The 14514-nt window shown below is 42.3% G+C and overlaps 2 protein-coding genes across 5 annotated transcripts in view; one reads left to right on the top strand and one right to left on the bottom strand.

The window, feature by feature from the left end:
- Positions 1–222: 222 nt before the first annotated feature.
- LOC110522038 (TATA box-binding protein-associated factor RNA polymerase I subunit A) lies at positions 223–5865 on the bottom strand. The gene is made up of 10 exons (XM_021600104.2): positions 5593–5865; positions 4394–4557; positions 4183–4296; positions 3756–3954; positions 3425–3546; positions 3003–3161; positions 2627–2693; positions 2246–2369; positions 1911–2068; positions 223–1643 (listed from the first exon to the last, which is right to left on the bottom strand). Exons 1-10 carry the CDS (start codon positions 5816–5818, stop codon positions 1504–1506), a joined length of 1473 nt encoding a protein of 490 aa, XP_021455779.2. The 5' UTR covers positions 5819–5865; the 3' UTR covers positions 223–1503.
- Positions 5866–11948: 6083 nt separating this feature from the next.
- The window catches only part of LOC110521039 (transport and Golgi organization protein 1 homolog), a 29445-nt gene continuing 26879 nt past the window's right edge, over positions 11949–14514 (top strand). For 2 of the 4 annotated variants that reach the window (XM_036975571.1, XM_036975574.1), the window contains exons 1-2: positions 11962–12610; positions 13457–13590. In XM_036975571.1, coding sequence (XP_036831466.1) covers positions 12490–12610; positions 13457–13590 — 255 coding nt within the window. In that variant the 5' untranslated portion in view covers positions 11962–12489. Of the gene's footprint in view, positions 12611–12866; positions 12927–13456; positions 13591–14514 lie in introns of those variants that run through there. The other 2 variants (XM_036975572.1, XM_036975578.1) reach the window with 2 other exon arrangements.

Consider the following 14514-nt stretch of genomic DNA (forward strand, 5'->3'; position numbering starts at 1 on the left):
AGCTGTGCCACTAGAGATCCTGGTTTGAGTCCAGACTCTGTCGCAGCCGGCCGCGACCGGCAGACCCATGGGGCGGCGCACAATTGGCCCAGCATCGTCCAGGTTAGGGGATGCTCTTGTCCCATCGCGCACTAGCGACTCCTGTGGCGGGCATTGAAAACAAACTAATATAAATCAAACTAAAGTGCCATGGGTGAAACAAAAACACTTAGGCTTCACAGATTAATTCATCACAAACAACTTCATTCATTTAGAGCTATTCAGCCACCCAATCAACAGTGTTTAATCAGTGACAAATGGTACAAAATATAGCAGCCACAATCACCATACCACAGAGACTACAAAACTGAATCAGGTACAAGAGCTCAAATTGAAACAACCAAGTCATTCACTTTACAGTGCAGAGTATTTGATCATGTAACTTCCTGACTTTACATAGTACTGACCAAAAACCACAGTTAGTTGTTCAGGAACAGAAGGCTTCACAGGTTCTGATAAACATGAGTAGTCCTTAATCATGATAAAGCTGGGCCCACTGTTCCCTGGCAGCCTGCGAACCCTTGGCCTGTGAAATTGAGCTCTGTTATCCTGCATCAAGAGGCTGGAGGGGTGTAAAGTAATCAGATTTGCGTTCCGCCAGTGTGTGTGTGTGTGTGTGATGGATAGGTGTGGAAGGAGCCAAGGGTGTGTGTGCTCTCCCTCTATTTTACCTCAGGGACCCAAGGCTGCTTCCAACCAGGGATATCACTCATGTGATGTCATCAGACAGAGGACTCCAGAGCGAAGGCACAGAGTTTTATCAAGGGTGTCTGTCGTGTCACGTGAACGTGACTGAAGAATCTCAACAGCAAGTTACAAAAATTCTCATTTTTTCCCCCCCTCTGTATCGCTGCACTATCCTTTGCGTCTGTTGCCATGATGCTGCTCTTTGGCGTCGCCAAATGTTTTAGCAATTCCAACACGTCGCCTCCACCTAAATGCAGCTGGGTTATCCATGAATCAGCGGGAGTTCAGTTGAGGCCACACCTGCCTCAGAGCTTATTACCTCCTAGACTTAATACTGCAGCACACCCAACCTCCCTATTCCCGACCAACTACCACAGTGAACACATTCTTCAATTTCTGCCTCAGCTTCTTTTAAAAACGACGGAGCAGCAGCCTGCAGAGCAACTCAAAAACGTAGCCATAGCTTGAGTGCTCCCTGGTGGACAACCACAGAATTTGACGCATTATACATTGCAGTGCAATGAGAGAGGCCTGCCTTTTGAAGGTGGGGAATGGTCATCGTGGCTGCAACTACTGTATGCAGATAACCAAGAACATTCTAGACAAGAAAAATAATGAAGTTGGACCACCTGTCATGGAAGGGGAGAGAGTCTGACCTGATGACTGTATGAGGTGGTCATGCCTGCCGATCTTGGCAATGGTAGAAGCTCTTCACAAATTTTCAAAATGTTTGTTCTCGCCACTGTGCCTGGTGGCATTCCAGGAGCTTCCTCAAGGTCAGTCTTGGCTTTGCTGTCCCTTTTCTCTCCTGAGCCTTCTTATATTTTTTAGCGGTTTAGGATTCCTCTTAGCCTTTCGAGCCTCAGAAGTTACTCCTTTTCGGGCTGCCTTACCAACACCGGAGTACATGGAGGCATCTGGCAAAAGAGACAACAATGGGTTAGACTACATAAGATGTCATTCTGCCACTTTTCCACTATCAGAACCTGGAAAAACTAGACCTAAGGATAGCCAAGCATGGTGGTTCAAGGAAGTAAACGTGTATTCTTAAACTAATTGGATATTTTTCCGCATAGTGCCAATGCTGCAAATACTGATAATAAGTGGGGACATCTTAATTTCACACAACTGAAAGAAAGTAATACTCAAGAAAATAAAAGGTGTTACCGTGTAGCTTTACTTACAGTGAGGACAAAAGGCTCCAACAACAAAGCTCTTCACTTCCAGTAGCTCTCTATTCTCTGCCGAATCTTTCCTGGCCTGGAATGTTGAGAAGTGTATTGCTAGCCACCAGTCCTTTCTGTACCCCATCTCCTCTGCAAAAATCTTCAGCCATTGTTTTCTAAAGGAAAATATAAATCCGTGGAATTGGCACAAATGAAGCATGACATAAGGACTTGCCAATTTGCCATGAGAAGAGATACGCAATGTATGCCGAATTTAATTTCTTCAAAGGGAGTGCATTTTCAATGTCCTCCTTTTGAGAGAGAGTAGTGTGGATTCATGCAGCCATCCTTACTTCATCCTCAGTCTCTTGATGATGTTCATCAAATGGTTCCAGACATCCAAGTTGCTCCTCCAACTGGAGTAGTCCAGGAGATCCAGAACCACACCTAGAGCCTTCTGAAGATCACCCTCATTCTCTGGGGAAAAAAACTCATCCTTTACTATGAACACCTTCATAGGACCAACATCAATGTGAAGAACACATCCACCAAACACATTCATCTGAATGCGTAAAAAAGCCACCGAGGACAGAAACACACACGAAAACATTGAAAAATGACTAAAACATCAAGATAGACTTTAAAATGACTAGTTTCCCCTCATTTTACACCCCATTGTCCCTTTAAGACACTCAAAATCAATATATTGTTATTATTATTCTATATTCACATACCCGACTGTACCAGAAGAGAACAGTATTCCGGCATCAACTCATGACTTGGGACCAATGTATGCAGGATCTAAGGCAAATGTAATCGAAAACATGGACTCATTAAACAGTACAGTACCAGTAGGCTATTGAGGGGCAGAGTACAGGACTAACTGTATCCTAGAGATTTCACCTTACTGTGATTGTTTTAAAATGAAATGGTCAAAAAGAAACAAATTGCTTCTTAGCAAAGAACCATTTCTAAAGCAAGAATTTTGCTGTGGAAATGTATACAAAACACAGGAAAATATTTTACTGCACTGGGCCTTTAATAATGATAATAGTGCCCAACATTTCAGCTAGATTCCCCTGTTAAGAACAGCAATGGCCTCAGTACTACCTTCAGCACTTTGAGAAGTTTCTTCAGTGGGTGGTTCTGTTTCTTCATGTACCGGTATAGGTAGACATGGGCATTGGGGTTGGGTGGGAAACTGTCGTCATAGGCATAGTCATTTAGAACCTTCACAGCTCCCTCGTGATCGTTGTAGAATTCCAGCATCTGCCATTGGCACACGCAAGTCAAAACATTAGATCATCATAGGTAGTCTGATAAGGGAAAGTAGTTCAATGATGGAAAAGTAATACAATGATGGAAAAAAGGGGATGCCAGGGGCCATGTTAAGTAGGGCAAATTGTAGTAAATCGTTTTGAAACGGAAAAATGAAAACAAGTATTTTTACTGGACAAATTCAGGTAGTATGTTACCGTTTGGTTTGGAAATTGTTCTTGTTTCATGCCTACTGAACACGAAGCAGTACTTACATCAATGTAACTCAGAACAAAAGGATCCCAGACGCCAGGAAGCTTCATGATCTCCTTCAGGTTCACAGAAGATTGTCGGAAGTAGCTATGCATTTCTTGGTTGACAGCTGCATCATACTCATCTAAAGTTCATGTTAAGCCAAAGCACAACCACAGGTTATGGCTACATTTTATTTGGCCATGCTTTTTGAAATGAATTGGAATTGTCCCTAAAGACGCAGTTACATTATCTGGCCAGTAGATGGTGACATAACATAAGGATTTCCACTATCCCAATGTCATTGAAACCAATGAAAAATGGATACTTGGGGGTTGCCAGGTGTCCTCTTACCTGTGCTGGATGCAGTGGCTTTCTTGTCACACCAGATGAAGTAATCCAGGAAGCCACTATAGGCCTGGATCAGCCTAATCCTCTGGGACTGACCGGCTGACTGCTTGCCATACCTCCAGCTCTCAGCGATGGACAGCTGAAGCTTGGCATCCTCAAACTGCCCATTGACCAGGAGATGGAACGAGTGCTCCAGACAGACCTTCAGGACAAACCAATTATTCAATGCACATTGGCATAGACTTCCATTGCAAACACATTGTTTACACATTCCATCTATTTGTTTGTTTTTGAAGGTGTCATAATTGCTTCATAACAAAAGTATAGACATGTTGACTGTCCTATATTAACTTATTTTTTCACCTATTGACTTAGGGTCCTTTAGTTGGGCTGATAGTGTAGAGATCAAGAGGTCAATTATGGAACCTACCTTCAGGTAATGCTTTACTCCTGAGTGTTTCACTCGCTCATAGAAACTGTTGTAGTCTTCCAGCGTCGAGTTGGGATGGTGGTGTAGTATCTCTGTGCCTATCCTCCAAATGATCTGAAAGACAAAGTTTGAAGAAATCAAACTTAGCATTTATACAGTACCTCTCAGCTACCCTTTGTGAGAGTTTCAGTCAGTGCAACGATTGACCTACCTCAGCGTAGAGTTGTGGCATGTTTGCGGTGGTATCCTCCAGTGTCTGTGAGTAACTGGCCATGTACTCTGCGGCATCCTGCCATCTATGGTGCAGCAAGACCTCCCTGATGTGCTGGAGGCAGTTCCTTGTGGTCTTGTGAAAGCCAGTCTCACGGGGTGTCTCTAACGAAACAACAGACATTGCCACTGGTTAATAAGAGCATCTTATGTATAGATGAAAATGATGAAAATCGGGCATTAACATACACTACATGACCAAAGGTATGTGGACAGCTGCTCGTCCAACATCTCATTCCAAAATCACAGGCATTAATATGGAGCTGTAACCCCCCTTTGCTAAACATAACAGCCTCCACTCTTCAGGGAAGGCTTTCCACTTAATGTTGGAACATTGCTGCGGGGACTTGCTTCCATTCAGCCACAAGAGCATTCGTGAGGTCGGGCACTGATGTTGGGCGATTAGGCCTGGCTGGCAGTCGGCGTTCCAATTCATCCCAATGGGGGTTGAGGTCTGGGCTCTGTGCTAGCCAGTCAAGTTAGTCCACATCGATCTTAACAAACCATTTCTGTATGGACTTTGTGCACAGGGGAATTGACATGCTGAAACAGGAAAGAGCCTTTCTCCAAAACTGTTGCCACAAAGTTGCAAGCACAGAATCGTCTAGAATGTCATTGTATGCTGTAGCGCTAAGATCTCTTCACTGGAACTACAGGGCCTACCCCAAAGCATGAAAAACAGCCCAAGACCATTATTCCTACACTTTACAGTTGGCACTATGCATTCGGGCAGGTAGTGTTCTCCTGGCATTCGCCAAACCCAGATTCATTCGTCGGACTGCTAGATGGTTAAAGCGTGATTCATCACTCCAGATAAATGTTTTCCACTGCTCCAGAGTTCAATGACAGCGAGCAGAAACTTGACTTGTTGGAAAGGTGGCATCCTATGATGGTGCCACGTTGAAAGTCACTGAGCTCTTCAGTAAGACCATTCTTTTGCCAATGGGATTCTATGGCGATTGCATGGCTGTGTATTCGATTTTATACACCTGTGATGGTGTGGCTGAAATAGCCAAATCTACTAATTTGAAGGGGTGTCCACATACTTTTGTGTAAACAGCAGCTTGAACTAGCTAACTAGCTGGTTTAGCTTACTCAAGGGTTCACATATTCTTCTACACACTGCATTTCATAAATTACCTTTAAATAAAGGAGGCGCCAGGGGAAGGTTTGGCTTCTTGATTCGTTTTATGTTGATTGATTCATCGTCATCTGAAGACTCATTTTCGCCCCGTTCTTCACCGGGCACCCTCAGTTCTGACTCCAGATCATCCATGACCCAACGTTTTAAGTTCGACCTATTTTCGTTAGCATATATTTGATGTAGGTTGTTTAGCAAAAAGTGTGAATTTGCGCCAAACACCATGCACGATAACAGCGTCTTATCAGCGACACAAAAAAAGTACTTCCGGGTCAAGGAAGTCGTTTTTCAAAATAAAAGTCGCCCACGTAATAGTAGAAAAGTGGCATTAACCTATATTTATTCATGACACGAAACACAGCCCTTATTAAGTGTTTCTAAAATTCCTTAAGGGGAAAAATGAATGGTGGAAAAACGATTGGAACCATTTCCCTGTTTGGGTATTATGACATCGCCACTTTGGGGCTCTGTAGCTGGGATAGGCAACTCTGTTCCTGGAGTGCAGGAAGAACTACAGGATTTTGTTCCAACTAGGCACCACATCTGACCAACTGAGCTAATTGATCAGTTCAATGATTGCATAAATTCAACACACCCGCTGTTCCAGGTTGGTAAATCAAAAACATGAAGTGTCTGGGGCACTCCAGGACCATGGTTGCCTAGCCCTGCGCTATAGGCCTATAAATTACATATTGGCTTACATTGAAAAAACTATTCTAAATGCTGAAATGAAGTGGGGTTGGGATTACTCACTAGGGTCTTCATTTTAATTTGTCTTTATAACAAGAGGGCTTTGTGTTCGAGCCTATTTAATAAATAAGAGGTAGGCCTACCTGTTTCACAGACAATTATAGGCTGTACTATCCATAGACCTAACCTATATAATAATGATTTAACAACAATATACTGGAATAAAATATAATAAATTAGGGAAGGGAGCACGCTGCAGAGGTCTGGTGTTGGTGGAAGAACTGGTAAAGGGTGGACCTAGTGCTAAAGTAGGAGTTGACTGTACTGATAGTGACGCTGTTGTCTGGGGTGATGAGGGTTAACTGTGGAATTGACAGTACTGATAAATGCATAGATCAGAATAATTTTACACAACGGATGATAAATTAAAATAAGGCTGTTGAACCACCAAATCTGAAGCATAAATTGTATGGGGGTGGCACGGATGTTGTGAATGATCAGAAAGTTAAGACTCAAATTTTGTGGTGGGGGGGACATAAATGCATTTTGGGATTGTCATCATATTTCAATGGCAATACATTCCACTATGCAGCATAATGAAAAATGTGGTTTCCAATTTTGTGAGGAAGTTGCCAAAACCTTGCAATGGCCAATTGGAAAAACAATTGTCACTAATAAACGTAGTGTCAAAAATCTTAGGAATATGTGGGACAAGAATAGAGGTTTTGTTAATCAGCCTCAGCCTCAAGTTTAGCCTCATTTTTGTTAATCAGATTGAGGAATAGGTTGAATTGACCAATCCGTTGGGTCGTCACCCATATGTAATGAAATAGGAGATGATGATGACCGCACAAATTTAAGTCAGTGCAACAGTCAGACTGAACTAATTGATACAAAAACACCAAACACAGAGGGGGGAGGAGAAATGCAGTGAAAGGTAAATATGGTGAGGAATGTGTCACACAGCACAAGAAACCCCAAACATAATTTTAACTAATAAAGGCAATACTTGAGATATTGAGAATAGGCAGAAAGGGCTCCCGAGTGGCGCAGCAGTCTAAGGCACTGCATCTCAGTACTAGCTGCATCACTAATCAAATCAAATGTATTGGTCACATACAAGTGTTCAGCAGATGTTATTGTGGGTGTAGTGAAATGCTTGTGCTTCTAGCTCCGACAGTGCGGTAATATCTAACAAATCATATCTAACAGTTTCACAACATATACACAAAATATATGTAAATCTAAGTAAGGAATATATATACAGTGCCTTGCGAAAGTATTCGGCCCCCTTGAACTTTGCGACCTTTTGCCACATTTCAGGCTTCAAACATAAAGATATAAAACTGTATTTTTTTGTGAAGAATCAACAACAAGTGGGACACAATCATGAAGTGGAACAACATTTATTGGATATTTCAAACTTTTTTAACAAAGCAAAAACTGAAAAATTGGGCGTGCAAAATTATTCAGCCCCTTTACTTTCAGTGCAGCAAACTCTCTCCAGAAGTTCAGTGAGGATCTCTGAATGATCCAATGTTGACCTAAATGACTAATGATGATAAATACAATCCACCTGTGTGTAATCAAGTCTCCGTATAAATGCACCTGCACTGTGATAGTCTCAGAGGTCCGTTAAAAGCGCAGAGAGCATCATGAAGAACAAGGAACACACCAGGCAGGTCCGAGATACTGTTGTGAAGAAGTTTAAAGCCGGATTTGGATACAAAAAGATTTCCCAAGCTTTAAACATCCCAAGGAGCACTGTGCAAGCGATAATATTGAAATGGAAGGAGTATCAGACCACTGCAAATCTACCAAGACCTGGCCGTCCCTCTAAACTTTCAGCTCATACAAGGAGAAGACTGATCAGAGATGCAGCCAAGAGGCCCATGATCACTCTGGATGAACTGCAGAGATCTACAGCTGAGGTGGGAGACTCTGTCCATAGGACAACAATCAGTTGTATATTGCACAAATCTGGCCTTTATGGAAGAGTGGCAAAAAGAAAGCCATTTCTTAAAGATATCCATAAAAAGTGTTGTTTAAAGTTTGCCACAAGCCACCTGGGAGACACACCAAACATGTGGAAGAAGGTGCTCTGGTCAGATGAAATCAAAGTTTAACTTTTTGGCAACAATGCAAAACGTTATGTTTGGCGTAAAAGCAACACAGCTCATCAACCTGAACACACCATCCCCACTGTCAAACATGGTGGTGGCAGCATCATGGTTTGGGCCTGCTTTTCTTCAGCAGGGACAGGGAAGATGGTTAAAATTGATGGGAAGATGGATGGAGCCAGATACAGGACCATTCTGGAAGAAAACCTGATGGAGTCTGCAAAAGACCTGAGACTGGGACGGAGGTTTTGTCTTCCAACAAGACAATGATCCAAAACATAAAGCAAAATCTACAATGGAATGGTTCAAAAATAAACATATCCAGGTGTTAGAATGGCCAAGTCAAAGTCCAGACCTGAATCCAATCGAGAATCTGTGGAAAGAACTGAAAACTGCTGTTCACAAATGCTCTCCATCCAACCTCACTGAGCTCGAGCTGTTTTGCAAGGAGGAATGGGAAAAAAATTCAGTCTCTTGATGTGCAAAACTGATAGACATACCCCAAGCGACTTACAGCTGTAATCGCAGCAAAAGGTGGCGCTACAAAGTATTAACTTAAGGGGGCTGAATAATTTTGCACGACCCATTTTTCTGTTTTTGATTTGTTAAAAAAGTTTGAAATATCCAATAAATGTAGTTCCACTTCATGATTGTGTCCCACTTGTTGTTGATTCTTCACAAAAAAATACCGTTTTATATCTTTATGTTTGAAGCCTGAAATGTGGCAAAAGGTCGCAAAGTTCAAGGGGGCCGAATACTTTCGCAAGGCACTGTATACACACACACACACACACACACACACACACACACACACACATTCTACCGTTCAAAAGTTTGGGGTCACTTAGAAAGGTCCTTGTTTTTGAAAAAAGGCTTTTTTTTAACCATTAAAATAACATCAAATTGATCAGAAATAGGGTGTAGACATTGTTAATGTTGTAAATGACTATTGTAGCTGGAAATGGCAGATGTTGAATGGAATATCTACATAGGCGTACAGAGGCCCATTATCAGCAACCAAACCCTTCTGCATTTATGTTAACACAGCTGAAAACTGTTATTCTGATTAAGAAAGCAACAGAAGTGGCCTTCTTTAGACTAGTTAGGTATTTTTGAGCATCAGCAATTACAGGCTCAAAATGGCCAGAAACAAAGGCTTTCTTCTGAGACTCGTCAGTTCTTGTTCTAAGAAGTGAAGGCTATTCCATGCAAGAAAATTGTCAAGAAACTGAAGATTTCGTACAACGCAGTGTACTACTCCCTTCACAGAACAGACCAAACTGCCTCTAACCAGAATAGAAAGAGGAGTGGGAGGCTGCAGTGCACAATTGAGCAAGAGGACAAGTACATTAGTGTCTAGTTAGAGAAACAGACGCCTCACAAGTCCTCACCTGGCAGCTTCATTAAATAGTATCCGCAAAACACCAGTCTCAACGTCAACAGTGATGAGGCGACTCAGGGATGCCTCCTCTACTCCCTGTTCACTCATGACTGCATGACTCCAACACCATCATTAAGTTTGCAGATGACACAACAGTGGTAGGTCTGATCACCGACAACAACGAGACAGCCTATATAGGGAGGAGGTCAGAGACCTGGCCGTGTGGTTTCAGGACAACAACCTCTCCCTCAATGTGATCAAGACAAAGGAGATTGTGGACTACAGGAAAAAGAGGATTGAGCACGCCCCAATTAACATCTACTGGGCTGTAGTGGTGGAGCAGGTTGAGAGCTTCAAGTTCCTTGGTGTCCACATCACCAACCAACTAACATGGTCCAAGCACACCAAGACAGTTATGAAGAGGCCACAACATAACCTATTCCCCCTCAGGGGACTGAAAAGATTTGTCATGGGTCCTCAGATCCTCAAAAGGTTCTACAGCTGCACCATCGAGAGCATCTTGACTGGTTGCATCACTGCCATGTATGGCAACTGCTCGGCCTCCGACTGCAAAGCACTACAGAGGGTAGTGCGTACGGCTTAGTACATCACTGGAGCCAAGCTTTCTGCCATCCGGAACCTCTATACCAGGCGGTGTCAGAGGAAGGCCATAAAAATTGTCCGACTCCAGCCACCCTAGTCATAGACTGTTCTCTCAGCTACCGCACGGCAAGCGGTACCGGAGCGCCAAGTCTAGGTCCAAGTGGCTTCTAAACAGCTTCTAACCCCAAGCCATAAGACTTCTGAACATCTAATCAAATGGCTACCCAGACTTTTTGGATTGCCCCCCACCCCCCTCTTACACCGCTGCTACTCTGTTATTATCTGTGCATAGTCACTTTAATAACTCTACCTACATGTACATATTACCTCGACTAACCAGTGCCCCCGCACATTGACTCAGTACCGGTACCCCTGTATATAGTCTCACTACTGTAATTTTACTGCTGCTCTTTAATTACTTGTTCCTTTTATTTCTTATTCATATTTTTTAAACTACATTGTTGGTTAGGGGCTTGTAAGTAAGCATTTCACTGTAAGGTCTACTACACCTGTTGTATTCAGCGCATGTGACAAATAACATTTTATTTGATTTATAGAATACAATACAGTATATACATATGAGATGGTGTGATGCAATATGTAAACACAATTGAAAAGTGACCTAAGATACCGTAGAATAGTGTGGAGTGCAGTTTTTACATATTGTGACGACCCTCCTGCTCTGTCTGCCGTATTCTTTCGCTTTGCTCTTGTTTTCCTTATTAGGATGTTGGCGGGCTGAGCTGGGAGGGTCGTCAGTGACATGGGACACACCTGGGCCCGGGTGTGTCCCCGGATAAATGCACCAATTCCCCATTCATTGGGGAGACCCTCCATGCATGCACACTTATAGATTTTGGTTGTGGCATTTTTGTGGCCATTTGGTTGCTTTGGTACCTTTCAACACTCTTCATTATCACCTTTATGCACACAAACACTCACCATTGTTAATTGTATTTAGTTTACTTCAGTTAATAAATATATTTTGTTATTCCTTATCTCCACCTTGTCTCCTTTTTGTTACGAACTTCGAGCTGGTTCGTGATGAGATGAGTAATGCTAGATACGGAAACATTATTCAAGTGGCAGTGATCCATTTCTAAAATTGGCAGTGATTCCAAATCTTTGTCTATAGGCAGCCGCCTCTGATGTGCTAGTGATGTTTCGCAGTCTGATGGCCTTGAGATCGAGAGACTGAAAAACAGCTTCTGTCTACACAGACCCTGGTTTGATTCCAGGTTGTATCACAACCAGCTGTGATTGGGAGTCCCATAGGGAAGCGCACAATTGGCCCAGCGTTGTCCGGGTTTATCCGGGGTAGGCCGTAATTGTAAATAAGAAACTATTTTTTTAACTGACTTGCCTAGATAAATGTTAAATCAAAAAATGGAATTAAATAAATTGTCTTTGGTATTGGCCTGTAATTTGTTGCAATGCTTTTTTTTGTCATTTCATTGGCAATGACATGCAGCTTGGATCATTACGGTCATTGAGGGTCCTCCCAAATATGAGTAAAATTATGTCCTCAGGTTTAATGGGGTGATTGTAGTCTAGTCGGGTGGGAGTGGCTACTATTTTGATAACGGGTGAAACAAAAACAACTGGATCGCCAACCCGTAGCTTCGTCCAGCAACTAGGCATTTGTATTAACATTTATTTGATCAATTCTGACTTTTACAGGTTAATATAAATGTAGTTTATAGCCCACCCTGAAAATGTGAGTCACATCCTCTCTGTTTTTCAGGCACTGGGTACCAAAACAATCAACATGTGCTTTTGATGTATCATAATAAATCTGCGGTAGTCAGATCGTCAAATCAAATGGGATTTTGCGTTCACTTGTCAGTAAACTTGTGGACGGTTTAGTTCTATCCAACAAATACGTGATAAACCCGAATCAGAACTTGTATTGTGACGCAATAAGAAGCTTTTATTCTGCGTTCTGGTTTCATGTCCTTGCTCTTATTTTTGACATTATCTGCCCAGATTTTGATATTTGCCTCTACGATCAACATCCTACGAATTGTTCCAGCCTTGGATTTTCCGACGTGTAGGCTTCATCTGCTCATGCTCCAGCAGAACCAGCCAGCCCAATTACCAACATGGCTGTAAATGTTTCTTACGTATACATTTTTATTTTATGTATTCATAATTTCATATCCAAAGCCGCAGTCGAAGGGAGATTCTCCGACTTCAAAAGCTGTGCAGACGAGGAATGCAGTAGTAAGTACTTGGCGCTGAACTCAAGCGAACTTTCAGGATGCTTCCATCTTTCCATAGCTAGCTAGCTTGACCGGTGTTGTCATTTCAAAGGGAAGTTGTAAATACCAATACATAATAACCTAATGTAACGGATGTGAAACGGCTAGCTTAGTTAGCGTGGGCGCTAAATAGCGTTTCAATCAGTGACGCCACTTGCTCTGAAACATTGAAGTAGTAGTTCCCCTTGCTCTGCAAGGGCCGCGGCGTTTGTGGAGCGATGGGTAACGATGCGAGGGTGACTGTTGATGTGTGCAGAGGGTCCCTGGTTCGCGCCCGGGTACTGTGCGAGGGGACGGTTTAAACTTATATTTACATTGATGCTGTTGACCCGGATTACTAGTTGACTAACTAGCTACATGACAACTTGCCAGTTGATCTGGCGACTGCCACTAGCTAGCTACACACAATAAGAGATGTGCTTGATTGTAATCAACCTCTATAGTTACTTACTAAATGGACCATAAATATATCAAATTCTGTTGGCTTAGGAAGCAAATTGCAAGATGGTAATAGGCCTGGTTAGCTATAAAGCTAGCTATTGCACCCCTCTGCTTGCAAGTTCTTCTCTTTTTACATCTACCTTATCAAGACAAAAACAATATTCTATTTACCCTTAATGCTTGGCTTTCCTTTTGAATACTATGGCTCTGTAAAAAGAGAAGCAGATAAAACAAGGCTTACTTTAGTGATTTGTATTCTATTCACGCTCTGATTGTGCATGGGGCACAAAGGGTGGACGCTGAGGTAATGGGCTGAAATCTTTGGTAGGGGTGAAACAACTGATCTTTGAATCATTCCTCTCCACAGTGCTCTTGTGCCGGGGGAAAGCTTTTAGCGATTTCACCGGACCAGACTGTCGGTTTCTGCCATTTAAAAAAGGAGAGACTATATATGTCTACTATAAACTCTCAAGCCAAAGGACAAATATATGGGCAGGGAGTGTAAGTATGAGTTAATATTTCATTACAGCACCTGTCAAACGTTTGGACACATCTACTTATTCAATGGTTTTACTTTATTTGTACTATTTTCTACATTGTAGCATAATAGTGAAGACATCAACACTTTGGAAAACACATGGAATCATGTAGCAACCAAAAAAGTGTTAAACAAATCAAAATATATTTTAGATTCTTCAAAGAATCCAATGTCTTGATGACTGCTTTGCACACACTTGGCATTCTGTCAACCAGCTTCATGAGGTAGTCACCTGGAATGCATTTCAATTAACAGGTGTGCCTTATTAAAATTTTATTTGTGGAATTTATTTCCTTCTTAATGCGTTTGAGCCAGTTGTGTTGTGACAAGGTTCGGGTGGTATACAGAAGATTTGGTAAAATACCAAGTCCATATTATGGCAAGAACAGTGCAGTCGCAAAAACCATCAAGTCCTATGATGAAACTGGCTCTTATGAGGACTGCCACAAGAAAGGAAGACCCAGTGCTACCTCTGCTGCAGAGGATAAGTTCATTAGAGTTAACTGCACCTCATATTGAAGCCCAAGTAAATGCTTCACAGAGTTCAAGTAACAGACATAGCCCAACATCAACTGATCAGAGGAGACTGTGTGAATCGGGCCTTCATTGTTGAATTGCTGCAAAGAAACCACTACTGAAGGACCCTAATAATAATAATAAGAGACTTGCTTGGACCTAGACACATGAGCAATGGACATTTAGACTGGTGGAAATCTGTCCTTTGGTCTGATGAGTACAAATTTGAGAGTTTTGGTTCCAACTGCCGTGTCTTTGTGAGATGCAGAGTAGGTGAACAAATTATCTCGACTTGTGTGGTTCCCACCGTGAAGCATGGAAGAGGTGTGGGGGTGCTATGCTGGTGACACTGTCTGTGATTTATTTAGAAT

The sequence above is a fragment of the Oncorhynchus mykiss genome, chromosome 4 (assembly GCF_013265735.2).
Source record: "Oncorhynchus mykiss isolate Arlee chromosome 4, USDA_OmykA_1.1, whole genome shotgun sequence".
In the NCBI taxonomy this organism is placed as follows: Eukaryota; Metazoa; Chordata; class Actinopteri; order Salmoniformes; family Salmonidae; genus Oncorhynchus; species Oncorhynchus mykiss.